The sequence below is a fragment of the Perca fluviatilis genome, chromosome 7 (genome assembly GCF_010015445.1).
Source record: "Perca fluviatilis chromosome 7, GENO_Pfluv_1.0, whole genome shotgun sequence".
NCBI lineage: Eukaryota > Metazoa > Chordata > Actinopteri > Perciformes > Percidae > Perca > Perca fluviatilis.
The window spans coordinates 22469790-22490596 of NC_053118.1; the positions used below are offsets into that span (position 1 = coordinate 22469790).

The following is a 20807-nucleotide window of genomic DNA, read 5'->3' on the forward strand; positions in this document are numbered from 1 at the left end:
CGAGCAAATTTTTGATTCGCCTGTAGCTATATTTCTCTCTAACGTCACAGTCACAGCCTTAAATAAACAACATTCAAACCACTTGTGTTCGTTTTTCCGTCAATTGGAATTGACTCCGCTCATATTTGCTTTAACATTAGACCTCGACTATTATGTTTTTTTAATTCTGTTTTGTACTGTGACTTGCACATAGTTACACGCTTACATTACATATATACTGTACCTCTATTCTATTTATTCTAAACAGTCTCTGATTAAAATAAAAACATGGGGGCGTGTTTCTAGTCCTCGCTCCTTCATGCGCATCAGTAACGAGCGATCAGCAGACAGAGCTGGAAAGATGGCGGCCGGTTCAGGGGCTGCAAGCGGGCACGGTGCCCGCAGCTCCAACGCTGGTCTGGAAGCGTCTTTGGACCGACGGTTTCAAGGAGTATCCAACACTATGGAGTCAATACAGGGACTTTCAAACTGGTGCATTGAAAACAAAAAGCACCACGGCCTTATCGTTCGTCACTGGATGAAGTGGCTCAAGAAATGTGAGTAGCTCGCCACTCAGCCTAACTTAGCTTACTTAAGCTAACATTAATTCAAATGCATGTCTGCGTTGACCGTGATCAAGCTTGTCAAATTCAGCTTCTTGTGATAGCTTGGAGTGAAGTGAATGGTCATTCAATGCATCACAAAACAATAAATAAAAAGTAAATTGCACATGTTTAATTGACTGCGTTTTTGAAATGCTGGCGTTGTAATCACCCCTTAACATTAGCCGCTAATGGTAGCTAAGCTAACGCTAACGTTTCGCTGCTAGCGTGATGGTCTCACTGCTGGCACTGTTTACAGGCCTCCTGGTCTAGATTAGACCGATGCTGCTTTTCACGAAGAAATAGCATGCACTACACTGCTTATCTCAAATTATGGACTCTCGAGATAAAGATGGCCACAAGGTGCCTCGTTAGATTTAGTTATGTCAGCTTTAGTAGTTTTTTGGAGTTTAATCTGTGTGCAAGTTCAGTTCTGGCTGTTAGTAGTCTAACATGCAAGCATTGTTGATGTGATGCGGTGGATAATATTTTTCCAAAGTGGAAACACTCTACTCGAATTATATCGTCCATTTTCTGTTGAGTATGCCCATTGCCAAAAGTAGAACGAGGTGCCAGGAGTAACAACACACCGTTAAAAGCGATCCACATTTCAATGTCATGTTGTGAATTATTGATGCAGCACCCTAACAATATTTCCTCCAACTTTGCCCACTAAATTGTCATTGCTTCTAATGCAAGTCCATTTCCGTCAACGTGATTAAAAAAGATTCTGTAAGTAATTTTTAATGTGAAACTTTCTCAAAATAATGACTTAGTATCTTAAGTAGAGTAGTAGTAGTAGTACTTCAGTAGAAAGTTCTCATTGTTTTGAGATACTAATTTATTATTTTAAGATACTAATTCATTGAGAAATTCTCATTATTTTGAGATACTAACTCATTATTTTGAGAAAGTTTCTCATTATTTTGAGAAAGTTTCTCATTATTTTGAGATACTAACTCATTCTGAGAACGTTTCTCATCAGGCTATAATGACTTCCAGGATCTTTTTCTCATCAGGCTATAATGACTTCCAGGATCTTTTTGATAAATGTCCCTTATCAGTGAAGCATCACAAGTAGTGTCACCATATAGCCTTTACAAACTTGGTGTAAAGCCCAAGACACACTAAGCCGATAATCGTACGTTGGACAGTCTGGCGAGGTCAGTGACTCAAGTCTGTTCGGTGTGTTCCGTGCCGTCCTCCGTCCGAGGGGCCGTCGGCCTTCATTTTGGCCGATTTGACGCGTATAATCAGCGGGGTGGGCACTGCCGGCAGTCAGACTCAAATGACCCATCTGATTGCTAGAGTGCTAACCCGGAAACAGGGAGCGGAATGAGGTGATAAGAGTCTCTCAAAATCTGAATCCGAAAATCTTTTAAACTGACCTTTGTCGATCTGAAATGAAGACAGATTCAGCAACTGCATGGCCTATTTCTCGCTTAAAATGTTTTCAGAAACGCGTTTCGGTGAACAATTTTAGTACAATGTGAGATCGTATTCTGAACGGCCGCCATGATAGTCTGTCTTTGAATTTCTGGAGAAACCAGACCCACGTGATGCGTTCGTCCAATCAGCTGCCGGTTTTCATTTTTGGTCGACTATACAGATTAGTGCCGCCTGCTGTTATGGAGACGTATTACGTCTCATCGCTTTGGTGTGTTCTGAGACTTTTCTGCCGAGGGTCGGCCGTCTGGTCAGTGTGTCTGGGCCTTTAGGGTGCGTTCATACCAGCTGAAGGGGATCCGGCGATATTCCGCAGGGTTGTGATGCGGTGTGAGTGTCACTGAAACGGCCCATTTGTGTGACGTCTTTTTGTGTTCTTTAACCCTCCATTGTAGCACAAGTAGAATTTATATTTCACAATTAGTTTTCCGTCAGATCGTTTTATAGATCCCAACATTTCTGATCGCACTTGAAGGCAGCTTCAGTTTATGGAGAAAGAAAAGAGATTGAACAACTGCGCTTTGTTTTTTGCAGTAAACAGTCTGCTTTATGTTTGAAATCTGTATTATAATTACTGCTATGTTTTATAGACATTAGAACACAGCACTCTGACCCCATCCTACAGCGATGTCAACAAAGTTCCTTCATAGCTCTGTCTTATGAGGTATTATGGGTCATGCCATGGTGATAGGAGATCCACTTTTAGTTTTGAAATCAGATGTAATCCCAATACTACATCTCACAATTTAAACAAAACCTGTGCAGCATCTAACTTCATTAGTATGAAAGTAGGCATACCCATAGTCGTCTTTGTAAAATATGGGATCTTTTGAAGAGTTTATTAAATTGAGGTAACCCGGTGCCAGCCACTGAACTGCTCTCACTTCTTTAGCTCATGCTTTTAGACTACAGTGTCATCAATGAAGTGGTTATGTTTACACTTGGTGAGATCACAGGTCATTTTGTCTGTTGTTCTGGTGATCTAGTGAATCAGTCTTTTTAAGATTATATCAAAAATTCAGAATATCAACATCAGAAATTATATTTATTACTTAGAACTACAGTATGCATTTAGCTGTCTTTTAGCAGGTTTACAGAAATGTGCATGGTCTCTAACCTAACACCATTCTGAAGACAACAAGAATCACGAACATTTATAGAGGAATTATTGTTATAAACTACCTGTTTTTTTAAAACCTTGGAGTAATTATTCAGTAGATTGATGACCGATTTTATCAGCTTGTCAGCTGAGTGTGGGCAGAACAAGGCAGCAGAGTACCCCACATATTCTGTGCTTGGGCCATAGATGTTAGTTAGTGAATGCAAGAATTAATGTAATTGATATTGAGACTGCTTGATGGAGGCATAATTTAGCATTTGAGCCTTTGCAGTGTTTTTGGTAGTATGCGAAATTGGTAGAATTCACGAACCAAATGTTGGAAAATGTTATGTTAGCTGATTACATGTTCCCCATTCTGTGGAGAATAATTTAGTATTTACTCCTTAGGCTTGGACTTATGACAGTGGCACAAGAACAATCTATTTGTACTATTTACTTGTCACTGTGGCAGGTTTTAAAAAGTTTAGTTTGCCATCTGTTTTTGAAAAGAAATGCCAGTTGATATGTAATTTAATTTATATGAAGATTGGTGGCCTATTATGAAGTAAATATCTAGAAGCTGATACATACCTTATGTTACCTAGTTGGTTTGAAGCAGGATTTAAAAGATTAATTGGATTGCAAATTGCAACACTGTCTTGCAAATTTGGCTGCTGGAACAACATCAGAAAATACAGTTTGATTGCATTTGTGATATAATTGTATTGTGTCCTGAAAAACGTCGTGCTGCAGATCTTTAATAGATGCCTCAGCCCTAACATGTGGAGCTATTTAGTTGTCCATTAGGGGGTTTCAAATTAAATAGCCAGTGTCTCAGTCAAATCATCATGTAGGCATTTATTATCCCTGCGCATCACTGCCCACAAATCAATGCATGATAAAAGCTAATGCTGACAACACACGGCAAACTGCTGTGCGCTGGCTGAGCCATTGTTTTCTGATGGAGGGCAGTACCAACTCACCAAGAGTCAGTCTACCGATCATAATCCATTGCTCCTTGTAGGCTATGACATATTTGGTTCGATCTCAAAAAAGTCTATACATGTCTAAAAAGTGGATGCATTTTGAGTCAAGACAAGCCATGCCAATCAGTTTCCTAAGCAGACGACCGCTTTCTTTCGAAACAGTGCAGATAACCATTAGTTTGCATTAATTTTAGCATGGTATGTCATCTTTCATTGTTTTTTGAATGGTAATGTAGATTAGAAGAAAGACCGAAAAACTCTTCTCTGATGAAAAAAGCTTTTCAGATGTGTGGGAGAGTGTCAGAAATTATCTAAATGCCAGCACCACTGCCAACATGCCGTTTCTTTGGTATTTGTAGCATAGGCATAAGTTCTGTTTTGTATACTACAGTCTGAACTGTACTATCAGTATTGGTGTGTGGCAAATTAACTTTATTGATCAATACTCTATTAGGGCTTTGAGATGTTGGTTACATGGGATAAACATGTTCCAGTGTTAGTTGAGAATTGTTACTTTCAGTGAGGATGCAAAAATAATAAGTTACAGTTATAGTTTCATGTGAACTGTACACCTTTGTTAGTGCATTAAAGGACTGAGTTAGGATAGGATAAACAGAATTGACCATACATTCATGTATGACGTTTACTGACAACTACAAAAATGATCAATATAATTACTACCCGATTTCTTGGCGTTAGATGATTAATGCAAATTGGGTGTATACAATATCCAAAGAGAACTAAACAGTACTTTTGAAATAGGAAAATATTGTTGTTTGTAATTAAAAAATAAAATAAAAAATGAATTAATTAATTTTATTGCTTCAATGCTAAGTTTTGAATGTATGCCATATATTTGATATTCAACTTGATTAAATATTGTATTGATTTAGTCTTTGAAAGTATTGGATAAAAGCTACATTTAGGGAAATCACTTTTTTTTTAAGTATTCAATACAGAAAATGTACAACAAATGATTAGTGGATTTTGTACTCAAGTAGAACATTATTAAATGGATTGACTGTTATTTGTTCCTTTTTTATGGTGTTAAAGGAGACGCACATCTAATATAATCTGTTTGTTGTTGCAAAATTTGTTTATATTAAATAAAGCCTTCAGTTTTCTGCCCAAATACACACTTACTTTGGCATGACGGTTTCACCTCGTATAATAATAATTAGGCTGCAACTAATGACCACTTTGATACATCTGTTGATTATTACTTTGATCAATCAGTTATTACTTGGATAAAAAAAACTTCCTAGTTAAACAGGTGGCAGGTATTTCTGTCCGTAACGTTTGTTTTTAAAATGAACCCTTTAGTTGTGCGTTTGTCCGTCAAATCGGACAGAAATCTGCAGGAGACGACAGATTTAGCTTACGCTTATTAGCTGAAATGAGTTTGAGAGACACAAGTATAACATGTATGATGTCGTGCATCGTAACCTAGACCCAATTAATCCATTGTGAAATTTTTTTGGATCAAGTTTAATAGATTTAATCAATTTAGTTTTTGCAGCCCTAATGATAATTACACAACCCGATTTTTAGATACGTTTCCACCATGTATTGTTTCAGCAGTCAAATGATATGTTAACTTTTGGCACATATTATACCCTTTTTGGCATAAATAATACTTAAGTTGTCATTTTTATGTTTCATAGCATTTGACATACAAATGCTAAGACCTAAATGACGTTGGTGCAGCATAGTGTGGATCTTTTCTAAATGACTCATTCAAGTGTCACAAAATCTTCGCTGCTTTGATGTTTCCTGTTGTGCTTTTTATGTCATTTAGAAGCTTTTTAAGTGACATACTGTTTCAGAGTTGGATGGTGGAGTAGAATTAGATTCAAGTACATATGTTGTTATTTGAGAAATTGACTGTTTGAGTGTCATAACTGTCTGTTTTTTCGAGTAATTAATGCAGTGTGTTTGGCTTTGTATCTGCATGAGCGTGTGTTGACTTTTAGTAGGGAATTGTCCTCTGTTGTACATACATACATACATACATACATACATACATACATACATACATACAGTACAGTCCAAAAGTTTGGACACACCTTCTCATTCAATGCATTTTCTTTATTTTCATGACTATTTACATTGTAGATTCTCACTGAAGGCATCAAAACTATGAATGATCACATATGGAATTATGTACTTAACAAAAAATGTGAAATAACTGAAAACATGTCTTATATTTTAGATTCCTCAAAGTAGCCATCCTTTGCTTTTTTGATAGCTTCATGAGGTAGTCACCTGAAATGGTTTTCACTTCACAGGTGTGCCTTGTCGGGGTTAATTAGTGGAATTGTTTCCCTTATTAATGGGGTTGGGACCATCAGTTGTGTTGTGCAGAAGTCAGGTTGATACACAGCCGACAGCCATATTGGACAACCGTTAGAATTCATATTATGGCAAGAACCAATCAGCTAAGTAAAGAGAAACGAGTGGCCATCATTACTTTAACAAATGAAGGTCAGTCAGTCCGGAAAATTGAGAAAACTTTGAATGTGTCCCCAAGTGCAGTCGCAAAAACCATCAAACGCTACAACGAAACTGGCTCACATGAGGACCGCCCCAGGAAAGGAAGACCAAGAGTCACTTCTGCTGCTGAGGATAAATTCATCCGAGTCACCAGCCTCAGAAATTGCAAGTTAACAGCAGCTCAGATTAGAGACCAGATGAATGCCACACAGAGTTCTAGCAGCAGACACATCTCTAGAACAACTGTTAAGAGGAGACTGCGCGAATCAGGCCTTCATGGTCAAGTAGTTTCAGGAAACATGTTTTCAGTTATTTCACACTTTTTTGTTAAGTACGTAATTCCACATGTGTTCATTCATAGTTTTGATGCCTTTGTGAGAATCTACAATGTAAATAGTCATGAAAATAAAGGAAACGCATTGAATGAGAAGGTGTCCAAACTTTTAGCCTGTACTGTATGTGTGTGTGTGTGTGTATGTATGTATATATATATATATATTAATATATATATATATATATATATATATATATATATATATATATATATATATATATATATATATACACACACAACACACACACACACACTCTCTCTCTCTCTCTCTCTCTCTCTCTCTCTCTCTCTCTCTCTCTCTCTCTCTCTCTCTCGGTCAAAAGTTTTAGAACACCCTAATGTTTCCAGGTCTTTATTGAAATTCATGCAGTTCAATGTCTTATTGTACTCTGAAATGAAAGAATAGAACAAATAAATAATTTAAGTTAAAAAATAAATCATGGAATCAATTTTTAAACCAAAATGTATTCTAAATTTTTGACTTACCAAAGTAGCCCCCTTTGGCAGATATAACAGCTGAACACACTCGTGGCATTCTTTCTACAATGGAAATCCAATATTCAGGGTGGGAAATTAGCACCCGCCACCCGCCAATGGCGGGTATTTTTTCAAAGTGGCGGGTGACTTTGCCTTGTTTACCAGCCACAGTGGCAGGTGGATTGTAAAACATTCCTTGTAACGGATTGGACAGTTTTTGTCAAAGAATGCTGTTAAGTAACAATGCACAATGCTTACAGGAGTCGCGTTACGTTACTGCTAATGAATCCCCAAAATGTCCAGATTTTGCTGCTTCATAATTAAAACATTCAAATACCAACATAACGGAGGACCTTTATTGTGAAGAACTTACAGGAAATGAAACTGTTCACAGCCGGGGCTTTGACCACGCATAGTCGAGTAGCTAGTTTTCAGCGCTAGTCCGTGAGTCCGTGACACATGTAGCTAGCTAGCTGAGCTGAGGTACAGACGAAAGGAAAATTATCTGTTAAAAAATGTGGCGACATATCCCTTAAAGGCTTTGCTTTCACTTTTCTGTGCAGTTCAAACCAAACCAGCTTAAGCCAGGGTTTAAGTCTGGTGACTGTGCTGGCCACTCCATGTTTTTAAGCTTACCATCTTGTTCTTTTTTGCTAAGGTAGTTCTGGCATAGCTTGGACTTATGTTTTGGGTCATTATCTTGCTGTAGGATGAACCCCTGACCAACTAGGCGCATACCAGAGGGTACTGCATGGCGCTGCATAATGCTGTGGTAGCCGTTTTGGTTCAGGGTGCCTTTCACTCTGTACAAATCACTGACCCTGGATCCAGCAAAACAGCCCCAGACCATCACGCTTCCTCCTCCATGTTTGACAGTTGATGTCACACACTGAGGAACCATCCTTTCGCCTACTCGACTGCGTACAAAAATCCTGCGTGATGAACCAAAGATTTCAAATTTTGATTCATCAGTCCATAATACCTTCCAGTCTTCAGTAGTCCATTGACGATGTTTCTTGGCCCAGGCAAGCCTCTTTTTCTTATTCTGACGTCTTAGCAATGGCTTTCTTGCTGCAGCTCGCTAGTCTTCTCTTTACAGTTGAAACTGAGACTTGCTTATTACGACCACTATTAAGCTGTGCTTGAAGCTGTTGTCCTGTGAGCCGCCTATCACGCAAGGTGTTGACTCTCAGAAACTTGTCTTCTGATTCTGTTGTGGCTTTGGGTCTGCCAGACCTCTTCCTGTCAGTTTCCCCCAGTTTCTAAGTGCCTTTTGATGGTGAAGAATACTGTAGTCACTGACACCTTGACTTTCTTCGCAATTTCTCTGTAGGAACGACCAACATTCTTGTGTTATGGTGGTCTGTCTCTCTTCCATTGTTAATTGCCTTTTTCCCACCATTTTTATAGCAACACACTACTTTCTGCAGTACAGTACTGTTAAAATAATGCTCACGAGGGTACGGTACCACAGTGTGTTCCAACAATACTTTTATACAAACAGAGGGGGTTGTAAGTAATCCAGACAAGTTGGAACACCTGTGGGAATAGGTAGCACCAACTTTCAAAGCTTGATCAACCTCCATTGCTGCAGAACAGCTTTACGTTTTTTACCCATTTCTTGTTCCCTGAAAAAGGCATTTTTGTAAAATACTGAAATGTACATTATTTTTCAGTTTTGGGTAACCTTACTTTTTTTTTTAACCTCAGGCAGTTCACCACTTACCTTTTGTACCATTTCAAGCTATTCATTGGACTTGAACTGCTAAAGTTTCAATAAAAAACTAAAACAATTGGTGTGTGTGTGTCACTCATTGTTATTTTAAAGAAATCCTGATATATTTTTTAGATAGATAGATAGATAGATAGATAGATAGATAGATAGATAGATAGATAGATAGATAGATATAGTTTTAAAAGCCTCAGATTCTGTCTTTTGTGGGTTAATACTGTCCTGATATTAAAAGTAAAAGATCTCAGGAAAAATATTAAAACATTTATTTGCAAAGATCTGTGTGTTGTGAACAGTGAAGTGCATATAGCTTGCATATTGTCAGTATAAGCTGATAGGATATATTTGAAATATGTGAATATTAACCTCCTTAGATAATTGTAGGGCCCTAGTTTTTCCTGCAGTTTCTTTTTTCCTTTTTGTCTACTTGTTTTTTTGTCTTTTCCTTTTCTCTTCATCTTGCAGAGCTGACTATTATATTAAGTTAACATAGACTCTTGGACTATCAGTGATGATTGGCTGATTGAACTGAGGTATACATCTTGTGTCTTTCAGACTAAGATGCTAACCTCTGCTAAAATGTAACAGAATGTGAAATGGTAGAGAGTCAGACGTATTCTTTTTAGCCAAAAATATTGTATTTCTTTTGGAAATGTGTGACTGATACTAAAGTGAGGTGACTATGGAAACAGATTTCTGGATCTATGACTAAACTACCTGTAACAAGAGATGTTGGCACAGTCTTCAGCCTTCTGTTTAATTGTAGCTTTTTCTATTCACTCACAGGAGTTTAATAGATCAGACTTTTAAATGAAGCACAAGTGACATTCAGTTATGAATACAGCGGGTGTATTTGTATCTGTGTATATTATGTGATGGTGCATATACAACAAATTAAGAGAAGTTATTATAACATGGTTTTGACCATTTCATTACATTATGTTATGGTAATAGTATAGCCTGGTTGATTCAAATAACTTGATGTTTTTTTTTTATATTCAGATATTTTTTACTAAAAAATGTTTGATAACGATCCATATAGGAACGGGAATATCTAGGCTCCTCACGATCCGATTCAGAAGGCTATGATGCGATTTATAAAACCATTATCGATGCACCAAAGTGTTTGATTTCTATACATGATTGATGATTTTTTTTTTTCACTGTGTGACTACTTGCAACTTTTGAAACCTATCAAATTTGTTATAATCCCTAATTAAAATAAACATAAGAATTTGCTTTCTATGATCTACTGTCTTTTTTTTAATTTATTACGACTAACTTTTATTAATACAATAGTAGTAACAAATGGAAGAGAAGTGTCAACTGCAAGGATTTGCCAACATATTTCACTACACTGAAGCTACTCCACAGAGACACTTAGCAGGCTAAGCTACAGCAACATGGCAAAAGAAGGCTACACATACAATGTCCATGTATGGTGGTGGTGTCAGTACTGATCCTTAGCTGTTTTATTTCAGACCGCAGCAGAGAGCTCCGCTGCACTTGAGCCTCAGAAATACTTGGGAAAATGTAGCTTGTGTGGATGCTACCGCACTACTTGATCAATGAAAGAGCTAAGCTACTGAAAAGCTATTTGATTCAGGAAACAGCGACACTCCCACCATGCAGAATATACAAGACATAATATTTCAAGAGAGAACCGCATCTAAGAATATATTTTTATGTTATTTAGCTATTAAAATAATCAGGTTATGGATATCAATTATTGTGATTCTTGCTCTTGAAAGTCTTGTCAATTATTGAAAATGTTTTCTTCCCAAATATCTGAATCAGTCAGACAGTGTCAATACAGGTTTTTAGATTGTGAGCCGTAGGAATCTTATCCTTTTCTTATGTCTTTTTCTTCTCTCCAGCGGACAACAATCACCGCTTGAATCTCTTCTACCTTGCCAACGATGTGATACAGAACTGCAAAAGAAAGAACGCCATTGTGTTTCGTTCAGCCTTTGCAGAAGTCCTTCCTAATGCTGCTCAGTTCATCAGGTGAGAACACGGTTTTTATTCAGCTATAGTGTTGGACCAACATGATTAAAGTGTCTGATCTACAAGTAAGAAATGCCAAGTCTGTCTTCTCGTTCTTCTAGTACAGAGGTGTGCAATGTTGTTTCCATTTTGCATTATTGTCAGAGATGTGAAGGTCCGCAAGTCAGTGGAAAGGATTTTTACAATTTGGGAGGAGAGGAGCGTGTATCCTGAGGAGGTGATTGCCCAGTTCAAAGCTGGCATGAACAAAAAGGAAAAGGAGCGAGAAAAGCAGAAGCAGAAGGAAAAGGAGAAGGAAAAAGAGAAGGAGAAGGCGAAAGACAAGGAAAAAGAAAAGGAGACTCCACCAGCAACCGGTCAGTTTGGTACTTTGATTTTGCTCTACAGTCGGAAGTAGTCAAATTCTAAAAGTGAAAGAACGTCCTAAAGTTTGAACCGCATAATCATTTATTTCAAATTATTTACTGTTGCAATTATGATTGCATGCTATTAAGTTCATGTTTAACTTTTATTCTTCAGCCTCAGCCAACACCAAAGCTGCCCTGAAGTCCAAGATTGTAGCGGAGTTCACAGTAGGTCTCGTTTATTAGTGTTGTCTTGCATCTTACGTGCCTTGTTGTGTTCGAATGGGTCTAAAGCGTTATAATTGCTACTTAACTTATTTCTTTGCACTCTGGTTCTTTTCTAGCCCTACTCCCTCATTGAGCAGTTGTCGAGATATAAGCGAGCGGTCGCAGAAGAGGAGTTGAGGGAGAAGCAGCTGGCAGCTCTTAGGGTGGATGTCTGCAGCACGGAGGCTCTTAAGAGACTAAAAGGTCAGATGTCGCTGAGCTTATTTCTGCTTCATCACACACTTATTGTCCTGTGCTGTATGTCTTAAGTTGCAAACATACTTGACACTTGATGTCCTCTTCATGCCATATCAAAACTCAAGAGTTTACACACTAGTAGAAGTGTAGTAGTTTCATTTCTGCTAATATTTCTTCAGTAAAAAGTAGTTTCAATGAAAAGTGTATTGAACCATATACAGCTATTATAAACCTTGTATTTAACTTTTTGCCTGTTTGTCAATTGTCTCCTATTCCAGACAAGGCAGGTGGGAACAAGTTTGCGAAGGACTTTGAGGATGGCAGTCTGAAGCTGCAGGAGTTTGTCAGCTTCATGGAGAAGGAATTGAAAACAGGGCCTCCTCTGCTGGAAGCTTTGGGAAACGCAGACATTTTCTATGAGATGCAGTACAAGGAGGTTAAGATTGTGGCGAATGTGAGTGTTTGGTTTTTGTGGATTGAAATTGAAGATGGTTCAGCAGAGAATGTTTTGGTATTTGTTGATTCATGTGAAATGGCCGTTTCTCTATTAGAAAATTAATTTTAAAAATGGTGACTCCGACATTTATTATTGTTCCTACATTGCTTTGTATCTATGACTGTTGACGAATTGATCCTAGAAACTAACTGGAACTTCATTTTTATCCTCTTCATAACTCCCATTGAATTCTCTTTCCTCTTAATCTACTCAGGCATACAATGCCTTTGCCAACCGTGTGGGCAGTCTTAAAAGGAAATTGGATTCCCTCAAGTCAACTCTACCCGGACCTGAGGACTCTCCCATCCCCTCACCCTCTGAAGATGCCCCCTCTCCCACTGGCTCTGACTCCCCCTTCCTGGGACTGGGGGCTAGCAGGGCCCAGGTGGATCCAGAGCTTGATGGCAAGGCCATGGATGATGGAGAAATACCCAGTGACAACAGAGATATGGAGGACATGGACTTGTCTGATGAAGAGGCTGGTGCTGCCGCAGCAGGGGGTTAGTGGCTCCAGAGAGTTGTAGTAGAGTGATAATTGTCTTATCCATATAGATCCATATTGGGTTGCCCAGTTGTTGTGATTCAGATTTGAAAAATGTGTCGGCTCTTTGATTATTTTTACTAGCAGATGACAAGAAGGACAAGGCGTCCGCTGCCGTTGCCAAGTCAGATGCGGCATCAAAGCCTCCCACCACACCTACGAAAGTGTCTAAGATCAACACTCCTGCTGCTGCCCCAGCGGCCCCAGTGACTCCCACCGCTGCTGCTGCTCAGAGTGCCCCAACAACCCCGATGGGAGTCAATCTGGAGAAGGTGGACCTGGGAAAGATCAGCTCCATTCTCAGCTCACTCACATCTGCCATGAAAAATACAGGTGTGTTGAAGGTTTGGGTGAAGAGGAGTGTAATAATGATCAGAACCTGCAGCTAAAAGCTCCCCAATTTTGTCCTTGTAACACATGGCCATGTTCAGAAAATTTATTAAATTATCACTGATGATATTTTCCATTTTGTTTGAGCCACAAGAAGCTACAAGGTGTTTGTCAGAACCTGCAATCATTTTTCTTCCACTGTAGCATCAAGGTGTTTGTATTTTGTTAATTCACGTAATTATAACATTTTATAAACCTAGATATAGTTACTTTAAGATGTTAAGTATGAGACTGAAAAAAGTTATGCCATAATTTGTATTGTATCAGATGGTCATAGGAATAGAGACTTAAAAAAAAAAAGCATGTAAAAAGCATAGTTATGGGTAAATGTAGGTTTTGCATTTTACTGGGACTTTCTGGGCCTCCCTTTAAAACCCATCCCTCTTTGTCTTTGAATTTTTCCCAGCAGCTAGCCCATCACCTCGGCCGTCTCCAGGAACACCCACCACTCCCTCTTGCCAATCAGCAGCCTCCAAAACGACCTCTTCGAGCCCTCACCTGGCCAGCATCCTGTCACGCGTTGACATCACACCTGAAGGCATACTCAATGCTCTGTCTAAAACGAACACACCTGGTAAGATATATATATATATACACACACACACACACACACACACACACACACACACACACACACACACACACACACACACACACACACACACACACATACACATGCATGCACACACACACACACAGTTCACTTTTGTAATAAAAAAAATTAATTTATAAAATATGACTAGTCATATATTTTTTTCCTATGTCATTATCTCTTTTTCTCTGACTCCCCCCGTCCCACCTTATTTCTGTCTTGGTGCAGGTTTGTCCTCTCTCCTGCAAAGTGTGACAAACAGCACCTCTGCTCCTTCCACTCGAACCTCTCCAGAATCATCAGGAGTTAAAAGCCTGCTCACCCCAACCACCCCAAAAACAAAACCCACTCTGGGGAACAGCCTCAAGCGAGACACACCTGGGAGAACCAGAGATTGGGAGAAGGAGAGACAGCTGTCCCCTCCTCCTCCACCCCCTCCTCGTCCCTCAGCTTCTTCTGTCTCTCCCCCGAGCCTAGAATCAAAAATCAACAGTTTCCTGCAGGGTAATCCAGGTTTTAGTCTCGCTCTGGGTGAGGTCAGTCCCGATGGGGTGGATGGGACCCCGGTGAGAGACGAGGCTGCCGGCACCCCCACTCAGGACGAGATCATGGACACACCAGGGAGTGTGCCAGAATCTTTAGGGTCATCTGGAGGCCATACCCTCTCACCCACCGCCTACCGCAGCGAACCCTGGGATGCTGTGATCACCCCGTCAGGAAGCAACAGCAATGGAGACTTTCTGGCCTCTTCCTCCTCTTCCCGGTATGGAGCTGGAAAAAAGAGTAGCACAAAGTTAAAGGACGATGAAGTGATGAATGTGAGGAAGCCGGTCTCCTCCTCCCCCAGTAATGACATAAAGGGTAAGAAAGATGGACAACACGGCCAGATCAGGATGATGGGAAACAACCGGGGGATTGGAGAAAGGAGACTGTCTGCAGGTTCTCGTAAGGCCAGCAGCAGCTCAGATGATGGAGGTCTTAGTGGAAAAAGAGAGGGGAAAAGTCAGGCGTCTCCAGGTGGGGATGGGAATGAGGGCCAGTACCATCGTATTGAGACACTAGTGTCGCCCTGCACTGAAGGGGCCCCCATCCAAACTCTAGGCTACTCGAACCGCCCACTCGCTGGAGAGCGCATCAAGACGGTAGAGAGCATCCGTGTGATTGGCCAAGGCTCTCGGCGAGGGGGAGGGTCTGGCGGTCGGCCAGGGGGAGCGATGTGGTACGAAGAGGAGGAATACATGGAAGCTCAGCCTCCCTCACCCCATGCTGCCCCACCTCCTCTTAACATTGGCACCGAGGACAGGACCCCATCCATGCCTCCTCCTCCCCCACATCTACTCCTCCCACATCTCCACCCTCCTCCGTCCCATCCTCACGCACATCCTCCTCCCCAAGCTCAGTTCCAAATGCCCTACCACACGGAGAACATTCAGGCTCCTCCTCCATCACTCCTCCACCAGCATCCTCCTCCTCAGTCCCATTTCTTCAGCCCTCCTCCACCGATCCCTCGACCCCCTCCGCCTCCCATACCACAGCGCCCTTCCCCTCCACCTACCCACCACACTGTGCCCTCTGCGGTCATGGTGGGGGGAATGTTAGTCCCTGTTGACCGTCCCCTTCCTCCCTCAGTCAGACCTGAAGGTGTAGAGCGAGGTGGCGGAGGGCCCAGAGGAAGCAAAATGGCCCCTCCCCCCCTCATGTCATCATTGCTAGGCGAGCCCCCTAAGCTGCCCCGTCCTGGCACAGTTAAAGAGCCTTTTGTCCCCCGCCATGCACCCCCTCTCCACCGCTTAGGTAGCCCCGGTGTTCCTCTACCCTTACTGGGCAGAGTGAAAGAGCCTCTGAATCTACCTCTTCCGCCCCCCTCTCCCACATCCTCCACACCCTCTCCCTCCACGCCTAATTCTCCTTCAGTCGAAACTCTCCCCACTCGCCTCACTGCGCAGTCCGCTGCCCCTGCTCTCCAAAAGCCCCCCACTAGTCCTCCAGCTCAGCCCCGCAATCAAACCTCTAACCCTGTCCCCCTCCTTAACTTGCCCAGTCCTCGACCCCCGATCCTCTCAGTCCCCATCCCACAGAGACCTCTGCTGCGAGGCCGAACCCCCTCTCAGCAGTTTAACCAAGATCGCCACATGGGGGGATTTCGTGGGGGCAAGCGGTCCGGTCCTCCGTTCACAGGCAGTCCCTTCCATGCACAGAAGAGACCCTTCCTACCCCCACGCTACTGAAGTGGTCATCTAACACATGCTGAATGAGAAGTGGAAGCGCCCTGCACCGAAGTGCAGAGTGTGTGTTAGCCCTGCTGGTATGAGCCCAGATATCTTTCCTCTGTTATTTAGCTTGAATTAAAACTACCATAGGTTGTGTGTAAATAGCAGACTAAATCTTCATGCTTCAGCAAGGTAGCCAGCCAGTCATCTTACACTGTACAGTGCAGCTATGAGGTTATCAGTTACATAGTGCAGTGTTGTGTAACAACTCTCAATCTATCCCTTTTCCCCCCATTTCTCAATACAATGTAGATGAAACTTTCATTAGGTCAGGTGCCATAACCTTAGGAAGAAAACGCAGATAGTTCAAGCTGAAATTAAACTATAGTTTATTTAGAGTTTGCATACCTGTGTGATTGTTGGGTTACCTGAGAGAAAGCAGGAGAGTGAACGAGAGGTATGGGTCTCATAGGATACAGAGGAAAGAAACTAAAAGCAAATGTTTGCCATTTTGGGAAATAAGCTTATTTGCTTACTGACGTGAGAGTTGGATGAGAAGATCAATACCACGCTCATATCTGTGTGCTAAATATGAAGTTACAGCTATGACCACTTAGCTTAGCATAAAAACTGGAAACGGGGCAGCAGTTATACTGGATCTGTCAGAAGTTTAAAAAAAAAAAAAAACCCTAACACATTTAGTCTTTACATTTATTTAATCTGTACAAAACCGAAAGTGTTAAAATTATATGTTTTACGTCGAATCATGTGCCAGACATTTTTGTGAATGGGTGCGGTGACTTCTTTGAGTCTCTACTGACGCACTCAAACCGCACAGCCACAAGACTCGAGGAAGTCACTGCTCCTTGCCAGTAAAAGCAGGTTGACTTTATTACCTGTAGACCAAACCAGGCTAGCTTTCTGCTGCCATTTCCTGTCTTTATACTATGCTAAGCTAATGGCCTCCTGTCCCCAGCTTCATGTCATCCAACTCTATGCAAGAAAGCCAATAACTGTATTTCCCAAAATGTTCCTCTTAAAAATGTTTTATGAAAGTAAGTTCCAAAATAATCTCTTCTTCCATGAGTGTATGGGTGTGTGCTGTGTGTCCTAACATGGTGTTTCTCATTTAAAGTGATGAGATTCGTGTTGCAGAGGAGGTTAACGCTTTTTCCTATCTTCGGAGTACCTGCTGTAAATAATATTCTTCTCTCGCTCGACCGTTTTCACCCTTCCATCTCTCCCACTGTATATTTCTAAGCTTGTAAATATAAAAACTGAGATGACAAAGCTTTTTTTTTTTTCTCTTCAAGCCCTTGTTTCTGTTAATGAGGACAATGATCGTCACTCTCACGCCCCGTCTTTACTGTGATTCAGGCCTTGGATAAGCTATAACTCCAGAAGAATTACTCTGCAGTATCTGTCGCACCTTTCTGTCCTCCTTTTTGAAACCACCATGCAGAAGAGGAGGGCGAAGATAATTATGTATTTTTATTTCCAACATAAATGTGTGCCTGTGCACGCTTCAAGTTAGACTGAGTCATGAAGATACTCGGTAGTGGACGGCGGGTGGGGGGGTTATTTCACCTGAACCACACTCCTTACTAGGCTTCAACATGTACTGACTTGAATAAAATCCAAGTTTCAATTCAACTGGGGGGTGGGTGGGGGTATTTTATTTGGTCACTATCACTTGAATTGCGCTGTTGTAATTTATCTGCGCTGTTCAGCTGATTTATCTGTCTGTTTTCAGAGAAGTTGTTTTCATATATTTACATAGCTGCTGCCATTTTCATAATGCATTAACACGCATTTATTTTTTGCGCTGTATTTTTCTGCTTGACTGAATTGGCAATGTCCCGTTTTGCAGCAGCGCCGACAGATGGTATCGGGGGCGAAAACATTTGAGCTAATTAGGATTGTTTTGAAAATGGTTTATTTAAATACTCCAGTTGTTTTGGCCCCTTCCTCTGTTTTGTTTCTTTGCTAATTTCATGCTTTTGCCCTTGAGCCCCTGTGCTTACCTTGTGCTCACATTGCTTCGTCCAGAAACACTTGTGCACCTCTCAAAAGTTCCGAGCGTTAAAAAAAAAAAAAGAAAAAAAAAAAGGTCAACACTATGGCAGTGTGCAGGACTTATTGCCGTTTGGCTTCCCTCTGTTCTACACTGATGTAGTTTGCCCACGCAGTGAGAGGTGCATGTTGGGTGTTGCTGCTCAAAGCCTCATGTCTCCTGTGTTTGTCTGATCATGGAGTGTGTGTTGTCTCCTGTGCTCATTTACAGTTCATCAAGAAACACTGAGCACCTGCAAACGTTACCGCATAAAGTTAGATACATTGTAAAAATGTAACCACAGAAGAGAATATTTGTCACTACAGTGTTAGCACCTCATCAGAGTTCTGATGTTTTACTGAATGTTATACAAGTCTGTTACCACCTTCTGTAAACTGTATGTCTTTTTTTTCTGATCACTCATTGAAACAGCTAAATATCTACCCCAATCAGTTTGTTGTGAGAGAAGCTAGATTCTTATAAAAGAAAAAAATCCTTCTGCTTACTAAGCACCTATCAAGTTCAACATTTCAATTGTCCCTGTAAATAACCTCTCTCTGTTTCCTCTTTGACAAATTGAGTTGGAAATTTACTGAAGATGTGACAAAAGCTGATGGTCTGTGTATATTTGATAAGTTGAATCTCTTACTGCTGTTCTCATCAATGATGCTATATCACCGGTCTTTGAGTGTCCAATCCTTTCTGGTGTGATGAACATGCACTCATTCTATTGTCACAGTCAATATATGCATACTTTTAAAAGCTAAATACATGTCCACATTTTTTAATTGTTTTAGTTTGTTTTTACACAAAGCATATTACAGAATCCATAAGGAAGAGTTTTAATTTTCCTCACATATTAAGTATATCTGTGGTTTTGTTTCTTTGCACCAGTGACTGTAAGCAGTCGGTGCGGTCTTAATTTAACAGGGAGGTGATTTCCTGTTTTCTATGACCTTTTTGCCTCAACTCAACATTTTCTCTCATTACCTCCTTCAGAAGACTGATTTTTTTTTATTTTTATTTTTTGGATTGTTGCTATACATTTGCGCACTACGATGCACACTGTTGTTGGAAAGCCACATTTCAGAAATGCCATTCATTAACTTTGTGACTCTAGTGATGTCAGCTTTACATCGAGGTATTGATCATAACCGTACATGGACCGCATTTCTAGAATTCCCTTAATACATTGTGACATAGACGGTTTGATGACCCAGTTCCAATGGACCAGCCATAACCTCAGTCACAACATTAACAGAATAACACTAAGCAATGGCTGTACACTTATTAGTAAATAACTATTTTTTTATTTAGTTAATATGATGTAAGGATGAATTACTTCATGCATTCATGTTGCTAAAGCATCTTTTCATCTTTACCAGACATTAAAAGGGAAATGTTTTATTATGGCATCTGTGCCATTATTTTACATTAACAGTGAAACTGGTGATATTTTGTTAATTGTACAGCCAAGTCAGTTCCTTTAATGTTAAATACTGATATCATTAGGCAAAACTATCCATTCTATTTTTTTTTAGGCATTTGTCTGGCAAAGACCAACAGACCTCTTGCTTGTAAACATTTAACTTGTTTATTTGCCAAACTTTGACGTATGTACTTGTGTGCTTTCCATTATACTCCATGGACATGACGCGAAATAATGGCAAATACCAAAGGTGGTCCCATATTTTGAAATCCGTACAAGGTTTATGCATAATTGGGTCCACCACAGTAAAATGGTCTATATGTGGCCAGTTAGATTGGTGAGATGGACACTTAAAGCTGTCTGAATTCAATTAGATTCATACATGTATTCAATATTGATAATAGATTGTTTTTCTTTACTATGTAGATGGACCATATTCTTTCCGAAAGAGGTGTAGCTCCCCCAAGTGGCAGTTCAGTGGTACGTCAGCTCTTAAGTCTTTAGATCGAACAAAACTACTACTGTGACTACAGTACTTCTGATTGCTTATTCCTCTGAAAATGGTGAAAACCAAAATACATTCACGTCTCTGGTTCACATTTAATTGAGTTGTTTATTAACTTGTTTAACCTGGCCATAGCAGTCCATCTGACAGTTATTGTTAAAAATATTCAATGATCAGTGCGTTCAGATGTAAGTGTAAAATTTCTAAACTTTGTAACTACAGTTTAGGTTTTCGTGAGGATAAAATATGAATTGTAAGTTAGATTTTCTCAATTTACTCAACAGATCTCAAAGACATCAATGCTTCTGGCACTAACATCTGGCTCTAAATGCCGCTATAGTTTACAGCAGACGGCTCTTAAAGCGAAGTGCGCAGCTCCATAATGGAGCACAGGGACTTTGCTGTTCAGCCTTGTTGCTGTTGTCGTGATGCTGTAAGTTTCTGTGTGAAAATACTTTTGAGTTGCACACCAGTGGATCAGTGAACTGTAGGCGCAGTTTAGCTGATGCCCTGTGATCATTGGTGGGCTTGTGTTATGCTGCACCTATCGCCAACTCCCGAGTATGCAGAGTTTCGTTAAGATTTCAGCATATTTTAACCCTGCCAGAAGTACTTGATCTCAATGTG

The 20807-nt window shown here is 40.5% G+C and overlaps 1 protein-coding gene across 5 annotated transcripts; it reads left to right on the plus strand.

Annotated features, from left to right (window-relative positions):
* The first annotated feature begins 188 nt into the window (after nt 1–188).
* Nucleotides 189–20155, plus strand: rprd2b (regulation of nuclear pre-mRNA domain containing 2b). 5 transcript variants are annotated; one of them, XR_005639857.1, is made up of 11 exons: nt 189–536; nt 11026–11155; nt 11300–11511; nt 11675–11727; nt 11844–11970; nt 12243–12418; nt 12675–12960; nt 13086–13334; nt 13798–13965; nt 14212–16288; nt 20102–20155. XR_005639857.1 is itself a non-coding variant. In XM_039806774.1 (10 exons), the coding sequence occupies exons 1-10, from the start codon at nt 299–301 to the stop codon at nt 16209–16211; spliced, it is 3639 nt and encodes a 1212-aa protein (XP_039662708.1). In that variant the 5' UTR covers nt 189–298; the 3' UTR covers nt 16212–18929. The 5 variants fall into 5 exon arrangements, 3 of the variants coding, with proteins under 3 accessions (XP_039662708.1, XP_039662711.1, XP_039662710.1); XR_005639856.1 differs by lacking the exon at nt 20102–20155 and adding an exon at nt 17507–18929; XM_039806774.1 differs by lacking the exon at nt 20102–20155 and having other exon boundaries at nt 14212–18929.
* Nucleotides 20156–20807: the final 652 nt, after the last annotated feature.